Source organism: Cynara cardunculus, unplaced genomic scaffold (genome assembly GCF_001531365.2).
Source record: "Cynara cardunculus var. scolymus isolate 2C unplaced genomic scaffold, CcrdV1 Un_Scaffold_2649, whole genome shotgun sequence".
NCBI lineage: Eukaryota > Viridiplantae > Streptophyta > Magnoliopsida > Asterales > Asteraceae > Cynara > Cynara cardunculus.
This window is the reverse complement of record NW_020201170.1, coordinates 51,393-68,749: the sequence shown is the minus strand read 5'-3', so window position 1 is coordinate 68,749 and position 17,357 is coordinate 51,393. Positions and strand designations below refer to the sequence as shown.

Below are 17,357 nucleotides of genomic sequence, written 5' to 3'. Positions count from 1 at the left end.
CTCGATTAACTAGAAAGCTAACAACTATTGATAAATAACACTTATACCCTTTTAATTTAATTTTGGATTATTTTAATTAAGATATTAATTTAATGAAATGGTTGTTCTAGAATCCTTCTCGTAAATTGACCGTCTTCTCACAATGTACACACACGATGTACAGATTTGGTGCAAAAAGTCACTTTGAATAACTTTATGGCTCCTAATACTTAATATTAGATCTTATCGCATGTCAAAGTCTCGTCCCATTTACAACCTTAAGATAAAGGAAATAGTTGTTAAAAAATGCAAAAATTCCTCCAATAAGTTGTTTAAAGTAGCTTTTATGGAAAAGCTTTTGATCACCTCGCCATTGTGGAAAAACTTTTGAGATCCATTTTTTCTTGTAACTATACAAGTTTTCTTAAATAAGCAAATTTGGTTTGTCTTTGTTGGAAAAACAACTCTTCCATAGTGGATGGATGTCAAACATGAGCTAAAAGTATCTAATTGCTGTAACAAATCATTAACGACATACAGTTTGACATTCCTATATATTCTGAGTGAAGTGAATCAGAATACCATAACATAACAAGAAACACCTATTATACAATTACTGAATCTATCTCCTAAACGAAAATGTTAGACCAGATCTATCATCATTCATGGTCATAAAAGGTAGATGATGAACTGAAACAAACACTTCATTTTATCCTTCCATTTTTGACATGTGGGTTCGCCTTTGCAGAGTGCATAATACAGCAGAAAGTAGAATACTAGAAGTTCCATCGTTCTAATTGGACTTTGGCTTCAGCCATATCTTTCTGTGCTTTCTTCCTCCGGTAGAATATCGGGCAATCACGGCTACAAAAACAAACACATAACTCCATTAAAACACCGTTGATGAAGAGATAGCAAGCAAGAATTAAGAGATTAGTGAGCACCTTGTACATAAAACATCTTGATGAAGAGATCCTTGGCACTCCTGGCACTGTGTCCATAGCTTCCCAAAAAGCTTCTCCAACTCCGATACTAAATTTTTTACAACATACAGTTTTAACTTCGTCATTTGAAAGAAAAGTAGAAGAAACAAGTTTACATACCATTAGCTACTGTTTTGCAATAAAGTTCTGCTTCCCTTCCTTTGCAATGTGAGCAAAGTGTATGATCTTTGTTACTGAAATAAAACAACCAAAGAATCCTTTTGAGAAAGAATTAGATAGATAATAGCAGTTACCGCTAATCATGAACAAAACAAAAGAGCATCTCTTTGCCAATTGGGATTTTTTATAGTATGATCTCTGAATTTTAGAGAGGATCAAAGCCACAGAATAAATAAAATAAAAACAAAACTAGAAGACATAGGTTAAATGAAGGTTTGAAAAAGAAGCATGGGGTACCTGATTAAAGCTTTGCAACCAACACAACTTAGTTGCTTCTTTGCAAACTTCATTATCCCGCTATTTGATGGAGTAGAGATGGAAATAGCTCTAGTATGGCTTCCATGAAGAAGTTCTCTACTAGCATTCTTCAAGATGGGTTCAAATATCCTCAATAGTGGCTGTGCAACATCAACTCTTTATTAGCAGGCACAACTCTGTATACCTTTGAAAAGAAGAATGCTTCACCAACCTTGCTTATCTGATTTTCAAGGTAGTATTGAGGATCAATGGGTATATTATTTTCCAACACGTATATCGGGTCCTCTGACTTCTCGTATGCCTGATGATGTATTTGTTCAAATTATCAATGCTACACAACAGGGTATAGTAAGGTTTGAAGAATCGGGATTGTGTTCTCGTTTACCTTGGCACCTTTGGCAGCTTTAATAATGACATATGGTACTCGATCTCCGACATTTGGAGCAGTAGCTGCATCTCGCTGTAAATACAACATGAGCATAATTGGAAGCTATGAAATTCAAATAGCAGTCTCAGTATTCAATATTGTACTAGACATTAAGGATTATACACAATAACTAGTATGTCCATACACTTCCACTCAACTTTAAACAAATACCATTTACTAGTTCAGAAACAGAAGCGCAGAATACTAATCCGTAAATAAATGAAACTACTACCTTGCCTAGTATATGTGGATAGTCAGAGACAACACATTTCATACTTCCAGTTCTTTATAGTATTGCCAATCATTGGTAAACATTGATCTAAAACTAAACTGAAGTGTCATTTGCAGATCGATGTATTTACAGCAATAAACATACCGAACTAGGAACATCCAATAAAAGTGCAAGCTAGTACTAACCTTTCGCATTCGCTCTGCAAGTTCAACATGTGCTGCCTTGACTTCATAATCCTCTCCTGTTTTTGTCAGTCCCTGTTATTTCGCTAAGTTAATCAGGCATACGAATTTTTAACTTTAAAAGAAGCAAATGTAAAGCCTAAACAATTTTTACCTTGGTAATAACCAGAAGAGACAAATCCATGCGATTCATAAGTAGATCCGAAATGGTATTCTTTACAAATTGAACAGCTCCAGGTACGTCCCTATCTATTAGTATTTTGTGAAGGCACTCAGTCACCAGATTTTTGACCAACAGACAGTTGTCCCTTCGTACAGTTTCAATGCCTGACAATGGAAATCAGAAGATGATGGCATGTTACGGCAGAGTAAAAAATATAAAGAGAGATCCTGGTGAAATAAGGCTCCTTGGCCTTGCAAGTTTTGGGGTAGAAAGTCTTCGATCTCTACCTTTTTCCCTTGCATTTTGCAACAAGACTGGTCAACATAAAAAAAGAACTTGAGAAATTGATTCACAATGTTTAAGAAACACTTTTGCTTACCTTTTGTATCCATCTTGTCGAAACTTTTCGGATTTGTCCAATAGAGACCAGCATACCTCTTTTTACTGATCAGTAGATATGGGAAATAAACCTTTTCAAACTCTAGTTTTATAGGCTAACCAAAAAAAAATCAGAAAAAAGGTCAGATAACTAAATATACATAAGACCAGACTAAACCAAAAACAGTTACGACTACCAGTGAAAATGTATACAAAGCAAGAACCAAAAAATGCCTCTACAGCTTCACATGATAAGACAAAAGAGCTCCAAATAAACAAATAATATAGAATAGGGATAAATAATCCATGTAAGCTAATAATACATTAGTAATCAAGATTGACAAAGATACTAGCTTTGAATCCCTTCAACTTGTCATTCAACCTTAGCAAAGATACAAAGACAAGCATAAGCCAATCGTTTTAACAGAAGATCCAGTTGTGATTACGTTTTTTGCATGACCAGGTGCAAATTGGAATGCATTCCAAAAAAATACATAGATTTGCATTTATACATAAGACAAAGAAACAGGATGCTAGTTGTTAGCCAGAGGCACCATTATGCATGTTACATACACATTTGTACATCACAAAACCATATTGCTTACACCTCAAAAGTTTCTCAACGTAGAAGCCTCAATTTCATGCAGGTTTCAGAACAACACTTACTTTGATGAAAGTACCACTTATGAAATCTGCAGCTTCCCTACCCAGGTTCATGGCTTCATCCACAGTAGGCACACCGAATTGCACCATAACTGAATCTGTATCCCCATATATGACCTGACATTTTCAAGTAATCAGTTGATATGTATAAAACAGCTATACTTCAAGGTGGAGAACTGAAGAGTACGAACTTCTAAGTATACAAAAGTATGAAGTAGACGGACAAATGTGACGACGTATTTTCTCCATTTACATTATCATAACAAGGAAGATGCTTCAGCTAACTATAGCCTCATTATCTTATTCTCCACACTTCTTTTGTGTGTGTAAACTTTAAAGCATTGGATAAATTTGGGGGGGGCATTTACAATGGAAATAGGATAGCAGCAGACTGTAAATTTCAGAAGAATGGTGACTTGCTCAGAATGGCCTAGAGGAGGTCCTGAGTTCAGAATCCACACACACGTATCGTCAAGTGTTGCCAGGTGAGCTTCAACAGGCAGGTGGCAAAAGATTCACGCCTCAGCTGTGGTCTACCAAGACAACCAAGCTCAACCTGGATTCAGCAGCCTTGGGACTTTAAAAGTTTAAACACAATCCCAACATGCAGAGGATGGAAATACCCAAAACTTACAAATATCAAGTTGGAGAGGGAGTTTGTTAAAACAGGTTCATAAAGCTATAGCTAAGCAACAATTTTCAGACACAGGTAAGCATCCAGGACACACTTCATGTCTCCAAATATATGGTTTAATGTGTATTATATATCTATACATAGCCTATTTTTATTCAAAGAAACTGTTCTCCATTTAATATATAGCATATTTTTATCCAACAAAATGAGTGTTTCTATTTAGTCTAAACAAGCTACAAACACAGTATTATGAGACATACCTAGATATAAGATTAAAAACTCTACCGGTAGAGCATTGCCCAGCAATTGTAAACAAGTTTCTACAGGCCGCAAAATTGAAGTGTTGAAATCCAGATGCATGAGAAATGGAAGTGAAAAAGTTCTCTGCTACTATGTAAGAGTAATAATTCCACAGATCCACTAGGGGACTCATGCACCAAGTGAAATGCCAGACTTACTCATCGATTGTAGCCCAAGAGGTACCAATAATAGAAAGTATATGTAGACAAATTATTTGCAGTCACATTAGTACATGCAAAGACTTAGAAGAAAGGTGGGCAAGAATTCCTCATAAATGAGAAAAAGACAAAGTACAAAAGCTAATCAACAAAAGGCTTCAGCATGGGATGTCCTAGATACCTACATCCATGCAAGCTCCTTTAGCTGAGGACCAAATACAAGCGGATTGGATGTACTGTAAGTAAGAACACATCCACAAATGCGATAATAAAAATATTATGGCTCCTTACACCCATGATCAAAAATCCCCCACAATCACAAAGAATATTAACATGTAGCAGAAGTCTCTAAATTAATCATAAAACCATTTACCTCAGACAAGATAGGACAGGCCAAAATGATCTGAGTAAGATACCCTACCAAGAAAGAGAAGAGGCTATCTAAATAAAATCATTACACAAAATCCGTTTATCCTCAGCTTTCTAAGACTATGTATAAAGTTATATTCTGCAAAGAATGAGATTTGAAAGATAAATAAATGCGTATGCTGCAACAGTATCACAGCAATGATAAAGATGCCAACATATACCTGCCGAACACGCGTACTACCCCAGCAAGATTTCTAATAAACTACAAATCCTATATATTGCAATTATAAATTAATCCTAACACTCCACAACAACGATATTATATAACCGACCTTGATAAAAAATACACCCAACGAACATAAAACTATTACAAAAGAACTCCAACATTTTCGACCCACTAGGATGCAAATCACACACACCAATACCCCTATTACATATATCCTTCAGTAGCTTTGACTTTTTACATTGTATAAAAATGTCGTAATTTTGTTAGTGTCATAACCACACCAAATGTGAATTGGCCATGGAGGTGGCCTGAATCATACAGGAAGCACTAAAACAATTCAAGTACTTAGACTTCGTATGTCTATAGCTATAGAAAAAAAATTATTTGCACTCTTGGCATCTAAATGACTAAAATCTTGACATTTTCTTTTCTGATATTCTTTCTTTTATTTTCCAATTCCCATGTCTTTTCTCTGCTGCTTGTTTCGCCATATGTCTCCTTCGTTTCTTGTTTCTTATTTAATGATCCTTATTATTCTAGGCTTGTCTATCATGTGCTTGTAGGACGTGACATCCTAATAGGATTTAATCAACTACTTTGTAATGGGTTTGAATACTTCAATGACGCTGATTCCTTCCGTTATTTGTCAATCTGGTTTGACATTTAATGCACATAGGTCACATCCAAAGTTTGTCTTACACAAAAATCTTATTCTTGGAAGTTGTTTAAGTATCAAAGAACAACGCATAGACATAGATTATAAAAATGAGCCATGGTGCTTTCCTGATTAGGATATGATTATTCCTAGATAAACCATACACGTTAACAACCTTACCCACACACCCAAAGCATACTATACCAATTCCACTGCTTCCTATATTCAATTTCAACGTATAGAAATTTGTGAGGAAATAGTATCTCCAACAAGTATAACAAAACTAGATTCAAACTTGAAAGATAATAAGCTTATAACATATTCAATAAGATCATAGATTATAAGGGCGATTGATAGGTACAGAATTGATGAAGATGAAAATTGGCTGAATTTTATTAGAAATAAAGGATAGTGGCCCGCGAGAGGGGCACGGTCTCTGATTACAAGAACAAGGAAATTAAAAGATAATTCTCACTCCAATCATGAAAAACTAGCCACTAATTTATACTAATCAAATACTAGAATTACGGGTAGAAATTAAGGGCAGGATTCTACACCCTAATTTCCTGGATAATCATTAATTAAATTGATTGCCTAAAATCATCCAGTGATTTGACCGAAAGGATTCAGCCAGTTTCCAAAGACAGAATACAGCTGTCCCACTTTTGCAGCTGTGAATCGATCTTTCCTTCTTGAGTACACTTTCAATGGTGGATCTTTATCATTACTTCCCTCCTGGTAAAACGTCTTGTCCTCAAGACGGAATGTAGGAAATTGCTCAGCCATTAGATCATAGGTTTCCCATGTTGCCTCTTCTACAGGCCGATTACACCATGAAATCAACAATTCGAGGACAGGTTGGCCAGCTTCATAGACCCATCGATGAGTGATGACCGAGTTAGGTTGTAAATCAATTTCCCAGTCTTTGGTGATGGGTAATGGGATCTCTGGTACCAAAGAAAAAGAGCCATGGGCAGGTTTAAGCATCGAAATGTGAAATACCGGGTGGATTCTAGCTTCGGGTGGTAATTCCAGCTCATAAGCAACTGGACCCACTGCTCTTTTAACACAATATGGTCCAAAAAAACCTTGGAGACAGCTTCTCATCACGACGTTTAGCCAAAGTCTTTTGGCGATACGGTTGAATCTTCAAGAAGACATAATCACCAACCTGAAACGTGAGTTCCCGTCGCTTCTGATTTGCTTGGTTTCTCATTCTGCCTTGGGCCTTTTGAAGGTTTTGGGGAAGAAGCTTTATCATATCATCCCGATCAACTAACTGTTGTTCCAGCTCTGCGTTTTTTGTTTCGCCTGCCGCATAGGGGAACAGCGAAGGGGGTTCTCGACCATACACAACAGAGAATGGAGTTGTGCCAGTGGCCGTGTGGTACCCTATGTTATATGAATATTCGGCCCAAGTAAGTACGTACTCCATTTGGTTGGTTGTTCACTAGCAAAGCAACGTAAGTAAGCTTCTAGGCAACGATTCAAAACTTCGGTTTGGCCATCCGTTTGAGGGTGGTAACTTGTGCTCAGCTTTAATTTTGTCTGACTTAATCGGAACAATTCTTGCCAAAAGTTGTTGAGGAAGACAACATCTAGATCAGACACAATGGATAGGGGAAAGCCATGCAACCTGACTATTTCCCTACAAAAACCGCTGCTACTCCTTTAGCCATATAGGGATGGGATAAGCAAATGAAGTGAGCATATTTGCTTAAACGGTCCACTACAACTAAAATAGTATCAAAACGACTAGATGGCAGTAATCCAACGATAAAGTCCATGGAAACATCTTCCCAAATCCGATTGGGAATGGGTAGGGGCTGAAGTAATCCTGCTAGAGCCAACGTCTGATACTTTTATTGCTGACAGATTATACATTGCTGGACAAACTCCCTGACATCATGTTTCATCTTTGGCCAATAGTAACAAGAAGAGTGTCTTTTGTAGGTTTTTAAAAAACCTCCATGACCACCGATTGGAATGTCATGTGCTTCTTGTAACAGCTTGAGTTTGAGATTGTGTATCTCCGGAATCACCATCCGTCCATGATGAAACAAAATCAGGGACGGAGGAAGGATCTATTTGCAACTTCTTGATCATATCGCTAGTAAATGAATCAGTTTGCAAACCTGCCTTGATATCAGCTACCTCAACACAAAAGGGGATGATAAGTGTTAATAATTTTCCTGAGTGTGGTCGGCGAGACAGGGCATCTGCCTTCTTGTTCTCTTTTCCAGCCTTATGAAAAACTGAAAAATCATAAGGCATGAGTTTTAGCAAAAGCCTTTGCTGCTTTGTAGTGGTGATGCGTTGTTCTAATAAGAATTTAAGGGTATAGTGATCGGTGCGAATGAGAAAATGTCGGCCAAGCAAGTAATGGCTCCATTTTTGGACCACGAGGACTAATGCCAACAGCTCCCTGTCGTAAGCCGATTTAAAGCGGTTAGATGGGGAGAATCCTTTACTGAAATAAGCCATGGGATGGTCCTCTTGTGATAGTATCTCCCCGACCCCATTTGATGATGCATCACACTCTATAACAAAAGGTTTAGAGAAATCTCGTAACCTCAAAACAGGTGTAGTCAGTAGCGCCTGTTTCAGGTCATTAAAGGCCTTAAGGGCTGCCTCCGACCAAAGAAACCCGTCCTTGGTCAATGCAGTAAGTGGTCGGGCTATAAGTCCATAATTTCGGACAAAACGCCTATAATAGCCGGTTAACCCAAGGAAACCTCTCACCTCTGATATTGTTGATGGAATGGGCCACGACTTTACTGCTGAAATCTTTTCTTCCTCCACGCTAACTCCTTCCGAGCTGATTACATGTCCCAAAAACACAACTTCGATAATTTGGCAAAGAATCGGTTGTCATGCAGCAATTTCAAGGCATGTTCTAGGTGAAGCTTGTGCTGCTCCATACTTGAGTTGTAAATTAAAATGTCATCAAAGAACACAAGTATAAAACATCATAAATAAGAACGAAATAAATCGTTCATAACAGCCTGAAACATGGAAGGAGCGTTGGTTAAGCCGAAAGGCATAACCTTAAACTCGTAATGACCCGAATGGGTACGAAAAGCTGTCTTTTCAATATCCGGGGCTATCACTCGGATTTGATAATAACCCGATCGCACATTCGCCACGTATTGTCCTTCTTCTTCACTAGTAAAACTAGACTTGAGAAAGGACTTGTGCTCGGTTGTATAAAACCGGATGTCATCAATTGTTCCACCTGTTTTTCTATCTCAGCTTTTTGGGAGTGAGGGTAACGGTAAGGGCGGATATTGGGTGGGGTTGAGTTTGGCAAGAGCAGGATTGAATGATCTTGTGATCTAACTGGGGGTAAGTCTTGAGGTTCTTCAAAAACAACCATGTATTGTGTAACAATAGGCTGAAGTGGGGCTGGTATGCATGGCGGAATTTCTGGATCAATGGCTAGGTGTTGAAAACTAGATGATTTTTGAGGCCCGGATGCAACACCTTGTAACTTGTATTGTTTCCCGTCGATTTTAAAGATCATGAACATCTCTTTCCAGTTAGCTTGGACCGTATTTAGTGTGGCTAACCATTGGATACCCAATACTAAATCAGCCCCACCAAGAGAAAAGGGGTGAAAATCTTGAGTGATCTTAAGCTCATTGACCTGTACAGGAAGATTTTTGCAAATGTGGCTTATTACATCCCCATTACCGATTTAGACACCAAACGGTGCCACTGGTTCAGAGGTAAGTTTGAGTTCGTTTACCAAAACATCTGAAATGAAATTATGTGTAGAGCCACCATCAATTAAAATTAGAACTTCGGTAGAATGAAGATTACCTCGGACCTTCATCGTAGTAGGGTGTGGTTTCCCTAAGATAGCATGCGAACTGATTTCGGCCGTTTCTTCTTGGTCAGAATCGGGATTAGGGAGTTCTGTTACAGGAATTCCTCCATATCCTCCTCTGCCTCTAACACCTTGAGGGTACCAGTTTTACATCGATGACATGGTCCGTATTTGTCGCCGCATCTGAAGCATTCTCCTTTCAAGAATCGGTTTTGTTTTTCTGTGTCGGAGATCCAAGGAATGTTTTTTGGTTGGGTTGATGTTGGAACTAGGGTGAAGGGTGTTGGTTTGGAATCTGATTGAGGATTTTTTGAACTTGAAGTCCAAGAAGTACTTTTTTCTGTCCGGTTAGAGGAGAGTTTAGATTCAAACTCCAAAGTCAGGCTCATAGCACTATACACCGTACATGGCTTGTGGATCCTTACATCGGATTTCAACTCATCTTTAAGGCCATTCAAGAACACCCCTAAGAGACGATGATCAGGCCAATTTGAGACCTGAGAGGATCTCTTAGCGAACTCCTGCCGATATTCTTGAACTGAACCAGTTTGTTTGATGCTACACAGGAATTCATCCGGGTTTTGGAACTCTGCCGGACCAAATTTTTTTGTAAACGATTGGGTTAATTCCTCCCAAAAAGTGATGGGTTGGTTGTTAGAGAGCCAAGAGTAAAGGTCCAAGGCATCACCCTCTAGTTGCATTGAGGCCACTTCAACCTTCTCCTCATCACCTGAAATATTTTTCAGCTTTCAGCAACCATCCGCAAGGATCTCCTCCGCTAAAAGTCGGGAATTCGATTTTGTTATAGGGCCTATATGGTTGTCGGCCCCTCCAGGAACTTTCCCCTTCATCACTCTTGCTTCCTTGGGAACGACCTCTTACCTTTAAAGCTGCAATCTCCTCCCGCTGAGCTGCTATATCTGCTTTCAATGGATCAATTGACTCCAACTTTGCGGCTATGGCAGCTAACTGAACGGAAATTGCTTCGCGTTGGTTACTGCCATCGTTTGAGTTATTCCGGGTTTGCACCATTTTGATTCCCGGCAATGGAACCAAATGATAGGTACAAAATTGATGAAGATGAAAATTGGCTGAATTTTATTAGAAATAAAGGATAGTGGCCCGATTCGAGAGGGGCACGGTCTCCGATTACAAGAACAAGGAAATTAAAAGATAATTCTCACTCCAATCATGAAAAACTAGCCGTTAATTTATATTAATCAAATACTAGAATTATGGGTAGAAATTAAGGGCATGATTCTACACCCTAATTTCCTGGATAATCATTAATTAAATTGATTGCCTAAAATCATTCAGTGATTTGACCGAGAGGATTCAGCCAGTTTCCAAAGACAGAATACAGTTGTCCCACTTTTGCAGCTGTGACTCGATCTTTTCTTGAGTACACTTTCAATGGTGGATCTTTATCAGTGATATTATATTTCCAGTAAGTTTTACAAGTCATCAACCATAGAAGTGGGCCAAAGAAAAAAATAATGTTAGTAATATACCTCGGCATTATGCTCATATCCTGCAAGTGTTGTAAATTTATCTTCAACAAGTCTTTTTGTATGTTCAATCATCTGTCGACCTTCACAAATTTATCAACTTACAGAATCAGGTAACTTTTCAACCAAGAGGTTCTTACCAAAATTAAATAACTATTCTCACTACATGCACATATACACATACAGACATATAATCTATGGCTGACAACATATTACCGTAGCTCGTAACACTGGAAGATATCTCTAGGCATGGTAACTGGCCAATGGTAGCTCCTGTAAACCCATACACTGAATTTGCACTTACCTGGAAGATATCCCATAATGAAACAATGTTATTCCAGCAAAAGGAATTAGCTAGGCAAAAAAAAAACATACAAGGAGAAAAACTGCAAGTAAACAAAAAACTTTTAGATCCTTACCTTCAAAGCCAGCTGGCGACCATCCAATACAGCCTTCACTAGAGGATCCTTTGCTTCCTGGAACGCAACAAACTCATCATTTGGACCAACAGAATACTAACAACACTAGTAACAGTATATGATTGAGGGGCAGTCAACCTCACATAGTTTATCTGATTCCGTATAAGTAGTGTAACTATACAACTTATGTTACCTATCTGATCCAAAGACTCTCCACAACAGATTTTCTTCAGTGAATACATCAAAGAACAGTTATTATCTATAGCATTACTGCATAAAATTAGATTTGGTGAAGAAATTCTACTTCCTGCAATTTGATGCTCCGTTCTTGCTTAGTCCAGTCCATCCTAATTCAGTCGCCTTTGAAAGAGTGTAGAGTAACCTGTTCACTAATTATATTAATTATGAGATGCTTGAGCTAATTGAACAGTTTGGCTGTTAAATTATGTTGACCCCACCAGTTGTACTTGGCTTTATGTGGAATGCTAACTTTAAGGGGGACAATGAAGTAGGATATTCAGCCAGAAGGAAAGGAAAAGGAAAAGAGGGATAAGACATGAAGTATCTTAAGCGTGGGTCTTGAAGAGAGGTGACATTCATTTCATAGCCTTAGGGCCCTCTATGTCTTGAATATGGATTAGTGGAAATTTAGAACTGATCCGACAAACATGATGGCATACCGTTTCAATAACTGCTTGTGCATATACATCATCCTGAGACAAATTTCTATCATGTTCATAACCTATAAAGTCCCAAACCTCAAACACACTCATCCTTCTTCATCCATTTCATGATAGAAGCATACATCTTACAGATACTGATATCACCTTCTGCTATCTCTAGGGTTTCAATCATTTGGCCCAAGGTCAAGTTGCAGGGATGACCACAAGGTCAAATTGTGCTCAAACATGTAAACCTATAAGTGGGGCAGCAGTCCCGTTCAACTTTTGTTGACTATATATCAATACCACTCGCATAGATATGAGAGGTCAATGCATTTTTATAGACCTATAAGTGGGGCAGCAGTCTTTTTCTTCGGTACCCCTTCAACTCACTGTAGCGAGGGTTCCTTGCATCACCACTGGAGGTCATGTTGGTTGGAAGAGAGAAAGAAATGATGACAAATGATGATGACAACTTGTCTCCCATCCACATCATCCTTACTTGCTGATGCAATTATGGGTTTTCTCTTCCCAAGTTGCCTCCAAGTATACTGTTTTGCCAGATGAATTAAATTATTTCTTGTAATTTTCAGAATTTAAAATAACTCGGCTCATTTTCTTGGCATTACCCAAACAAGAACAAAATTCATGTTTTCTTCATGAGATGATGCTAACCATTGAAGTAAGTACAATAGCCTTACTAATTTAAAGATATCGTTTAGCTTAAATCTGGCATGATCTTTCCTTGACAAGACAGTCCAGCCTAGTAACATCCCAAGCACCAAGTGAACAAAACAAATTTAACATAAATAGGGACATGTCAAGAAAATCTATAACAACTACTAATTAAATAGAAAATTAATATAATATTTGAAAAAATAGGAGTGCCATACTTTCAAATCTGCCTTGGCTCTTTTACGAGCAGCTAACAGTTCTTCAAGAATTTCTGGAAGTATACCCTGAAAGCACATTTGTAATTAACTTGTCACAATGATCTTTTTACGGGATATCATGCATTATGTATCAACTCAATGAGAACCTTCTGCAAATTTGTCTTGACAAATGTTTCACCAGATGGCGTTTTGTTGATGCATTCTGGGGGAAGGTTGAGCTTGCGGACATCTTCAGGAGTCACCTTAATAAGGATGAGCAAAACATAGTTCACACATCAAAACATCTTAATAAGAAATTGTAATATTTCACAAACCAGTGACGAATTTGTTTATCCTAGAAACATAGCTTCACACAGTACACTAGTGACAAAAATGGAAGAATATCTCACTAGAGTGCAATAGCATAAGTTATATGCCATCATGATTGATGGATATAGAGATGCAAAATCCAATGTGGCAATTGGCTTCTCATAGAATCCCGCTCTGGCTTCCAAAACCTACACAAAATAATAACCTCCGTGTAAAACAATTATCGTAAATGTTTAAATTTGCAATAAGCATTCTAGAGGGAGGGGGAAAAGCGAAGACAAAATTTGGAAAAGCAATCAGCAAAAAGATTGTGAAGTAACAAACAGAATAGGGATAGAACAGGTGAAAATAACAATACACGATGCATAACTATCAGCAAATACTCCAAAATAGACATCTAAACCTAATGGCTATCCAATAAAAATAATTCTCAAAAGCATATTAGAAATCAATGTTCTGAGAAGTTTTGACAGCCTAATTTTCTTTGTACTACTATGTTATTTGGAATTGCAATCATAATTGATGCTTTATCTATCAAAGAAAACAGTATCTCAAGGACACCATCTACAATTTCGAACAGAGGCTGATGAGCTGGACAAAGAGATTATATATCAAATAAAACATTATCTCAAAGACACCATATACAATTCTGAACACACACTGATAGGCTGGAGAAGGGGATCAATGTATGCAGAATGCTCCAAGAAGAGTCTGACCAGTAATGACCTTAACTTCATGCTTTGGACTCCACATCCGCGTATGTGCCTACTGATGTGGAGATTATCAGTTCATAACCACGCATATTGGGTTTCATGCACTGATAAACTCTCCTCTTTGTTGGAATAATCAAGCATTGAATTTGGCTGGATCTGTGTTTCCCTTTCTCCAATGTTAAAATAAGACTAGCAGGACCGTGGGCATGAAGGTAGAGTCTCGGTCCTCACGACTCTGATAGCATATATAGTTGTCTAGCCTTCTAACATTCTATCATGGTACCATGTTAGTAATAACTTTGCAATTTCTATTTGTCATATAATTTGCCAGCAATCGAGATTGCAATATGTATAGTGTGATTCATATCACATTCCTAGTATGAAAAAGCAAGCAATGTTATAAGGGTAATAAATCAATTTGGCAAAGTTCCCCCAATGGGACATTGTGACTCAAGAGATATATGAAACTTCAGGAACCTAAAATGTCCCAAACACACCACTTGTCACATAGGAACATGATTCATGAAAGGCCACACAATAACTACTTGTATCAATAATGACTACAAAAAAGATGAACATAGTAGATATCAGATTAAAAGGAACATCAGCATACCATATGCTTTTAAATTAAAGTACACCTTATGTAAGACCATGACCATGAGGGAAAACAAGACGAAATAAAATTTGTCTGCTCCGAAAAAAGAACCATTACTTCAATATTATAAAAGAAACAAAGAGGTCTCTCACTCTTCCTATAGACTCCTTCCATTAACATGCTTTTTGGCTTTTTGCCATGGGGATGGAAATTCCATAGTTATGAAGACACCATATTCCCACTGCTTCCTCAGTTAAGTTAATCTATGCATGCTAAAACCACTTCTAACAAATGCAGAAGGGAATGATTCAACCATCTATCTGAGGTGATGAGTGGTCTGCAGATCTGAAGAGATCCTCTATCCTTCCCATGCTTGAGGGGAGAAGTATTACTCCCTTTGTCCCAAATGAAGTGTCAAACACTTCTAGTTTAGTTTGTCGAAAAATAAGTGTCCTTTTCGAATGTAAATGTCTATATTCGAATTCTATCCTTAATTATGAGATAAAGAAATTTATTGCTTCCTCTATTCTTAAGGGTAAATTTGTCATTTAATTGATTAAAAAGTGTAATAATTTCACAATCTTAAACTGTGTGCCTTTTTCATTGTAGACATTTATTTAGGGACAGAGGAAGTCAAGTTTTGAAGGGCAGTCCTGAGATTAACCTATAGTCGCACTCTTCTACAGTCTCAATCTCCATATCCTTTATCTTCACTTATTGTGGTCCTCAATTGCAACATTTTGATGATCACAAAACATAAGTGTGTATGTTTAAATGCACCAGACAGCAAGTTGCAATGACTTGAATCCGTGATCAAACTCGTGGCCTGGTATCTTGTCTTCTTAAAAACAATTCAACATTGAACCTTCGACATATTATAGTATCATTAAATTAGTGAATAGGTAGGTCCATTGAGTAGGTCATTATGCATCGGATTAGTAGGTCAACTAAAAATCCTGTAGTGAAATTGAGACTTCTCGACTTTGGAAGCAAATTTGCATGTAGGCAGCACTGTCTGTCGTACTGTTGACTCTATCTATTCTTTGAATGGGGAAATAAGCACTATAAAATGGTACATGAAAACAAGAACTTCTACTAGAGAAAGAACATAGAGTTATGCTAAAATCGATAAACAGTAAAGTTAACAAATCTTAATAGCACTTGTACTGTTATACAGTCATACAAACAGTTTGGAAGGACTAGCTCTAATTTTAATCTATTCTAGATCATCATAGTAGGTAGACTGTTTACACCCAAAAGTATATATAAGTGCTCTGTATGCTAAATTTGAAAGGTAAACTGAAATACTTTTGCTCATTCTTCTCTCTCATCTTCAACGAGTATCCGAACTCATGAATTAGGAATTATCTGCCCTGATCACACATGGTTAAAGCACAATATAGAAAGATCTAATGGTCCTACAAATTCTGTTAGCTAGTGGTTATTGTCTGTCTTCATTTTTTAAGCACCATAAAATGTGAATATAGCATATGATTAAAATTTGATCATGAAGAAAATATACTCACAGTTGCACCTTCATACGTTCCTTGTTCAGATCCTGCTTGTTTCACATTAGGAATCACTAGATTCTTCTGTTTTGCTTTCCTTAGAAGTTGAGAGAGTACCTGCAGATAGTCACGTAAATTACAAATCCTAGTACTCCTATAAAACAATCAACACAGCATCCAGATTTTCATTAAAGATGACCTTGATGCTCTGCCCTCTAGAAAGAAGAAATGATATAGGAACACCCGTGACTCGAGCCATTTCCACATAATTGTAAATGTACATCAACTTGTCCAACAGCCGCTGAGGGAGATAGGCATCCTGTAAAAGCAATCTACTTTATTCAATTTGTAGAAAATATTAGTACCATTCTACTAAAAAACATTTTTTTCAATCACAAGAAAAAAATCCCTCTTTCAGTTTTGAAACAGAGTGCCTCAGGTAAATATTTTAGCAGTTGCAATCTTTTCCGGGAAGAAAGGTAAGGTGCGGCAATCAAGATGGCAAGGAAAGTAATTGATAGAAAGATTGCTACTAACGCTTTGCTAATGAGAGTTGGCAAATAATCTCTCTCATAAACTTCCAAAAGATGGAAACAACTATCGATGAAGTGCCTTTAAAACTTTGTCCTACAATTTGAGGTAAGTGACATATATCTACTATTTGAAGCTAAAATATTTTAGCAGTTGCCACTTGCAACCAATCCATATTTTGGCAAATAACATCTTTAATAAACTTTGAAAAGAAGTAAACAAGTATTGATGAAGTGCTTAATAAAACTGTCCTACTATTCAGTACTTGTAAATGTAAGTGACGTATATCTAGTTTGAGAAGGCTTAGCCATGTGCAAACAACTATGTTGCAAGGACACAAATCAGGGATATGGTTGTGTAACATGTGGATGCTACAATATAGAGATTATAAAGTTGAGATGGGTTGCATTTATATCTCAGTGTGCATATATAGAAGTCTAAAACCAAACCAATTAAAGAGAAAACTCACCTTATAATCCATACATCAAGTACATAAAATATAAAAATGTTTTAAGTTCAAGCCTTATCTTGCTTTTACTTTTAGCTAGTATCCCCATATCAGTCCAAGCTATCAACGAAAAAGAATTTGTTCATTATCAAGCC

At 37.3% G+C, this 17,357-nt stretch overlaps 1 protein-coding gene across 2 annotated transcripts in view; it reads right to left on the bottom strand.

The window, feature by feature from the left end:
* Positions 1-471: 471 nt before the first annotated feature.
* The window catches only part of LOC112503161 (DNA polymerase delta catalytic subunit), a 32,051-nt gene continuing 15,165 nt past the window's right edge, over positions 472-17,357 (bottom strand). Inside the window, exons 13-31 of one of the 2 annotated variants that reach the window (XM_025107227.1) lie at positions 16,423-16,542; positions 16,242-16,340; positions 13,488-13,595; positions 13,245-13,340; positions 13,099-13,164; positions 11,544-11,600; positions 11,341-11,428; positions 11,128-11,207; positions 3,449-3,562; positions 2,784-2,898; positions 2,692-2,718; positions 2,396-2,568; positions 2,245-2,316; positions 1,786-1,860; positions 1,612-1,701; positions 1,380-1,540; positions 1,083-1,156; positions 924-1,011; positions 472-843 (exon numbers count right to left, since the gene is read on the bottom strand). In XM_025107227.1, the coding sequence (XP_024962995.1) occupies positions 756-843; positions 924-1,011; positions 1,083-1,156; positions 1,380-1,540; positions 1,612-1,701; positions 1,786-1,860; positions 2,245-2,316; positions 2,396-2,568; positions 2,692-2,718; positions 2,784-2,898; positions 3,449-3,562; positions 11,128-11,207; positions 11,341-11,428; positions 11,544-11,600; positions 13,099-13,164; positions 13,245-13,340; positions 13,488-13,595; positions 16,242-16,340; positions 16,423-16,542 (1,791 nt within the window). In that variant the 3' untranslated portion in view covers positions 472-755. The remainder of the gene's footprint in view (positions 844-923; positions 1,012-1,082; positions 1,157-1,379; positions 1,541-1,611; positions 1,702-1,785; positions 1,861-2,244; positions 2,317-2,395; positions 2,569-2,691; positions 2,719-2,783; positions 2,899-3,448; positions 3,563-11,127; positions 11,208-11,340; positions 11,429-11,543; positions 11,601-13,098; positions 13,165-13,244; positions 13,341-13,487; positions 13,596-16,241; positions 16,341-16,422; positions 16,543-17,357) is intronic. The other variant, XM_025107228.1, reaches the window with a different exon arrangement.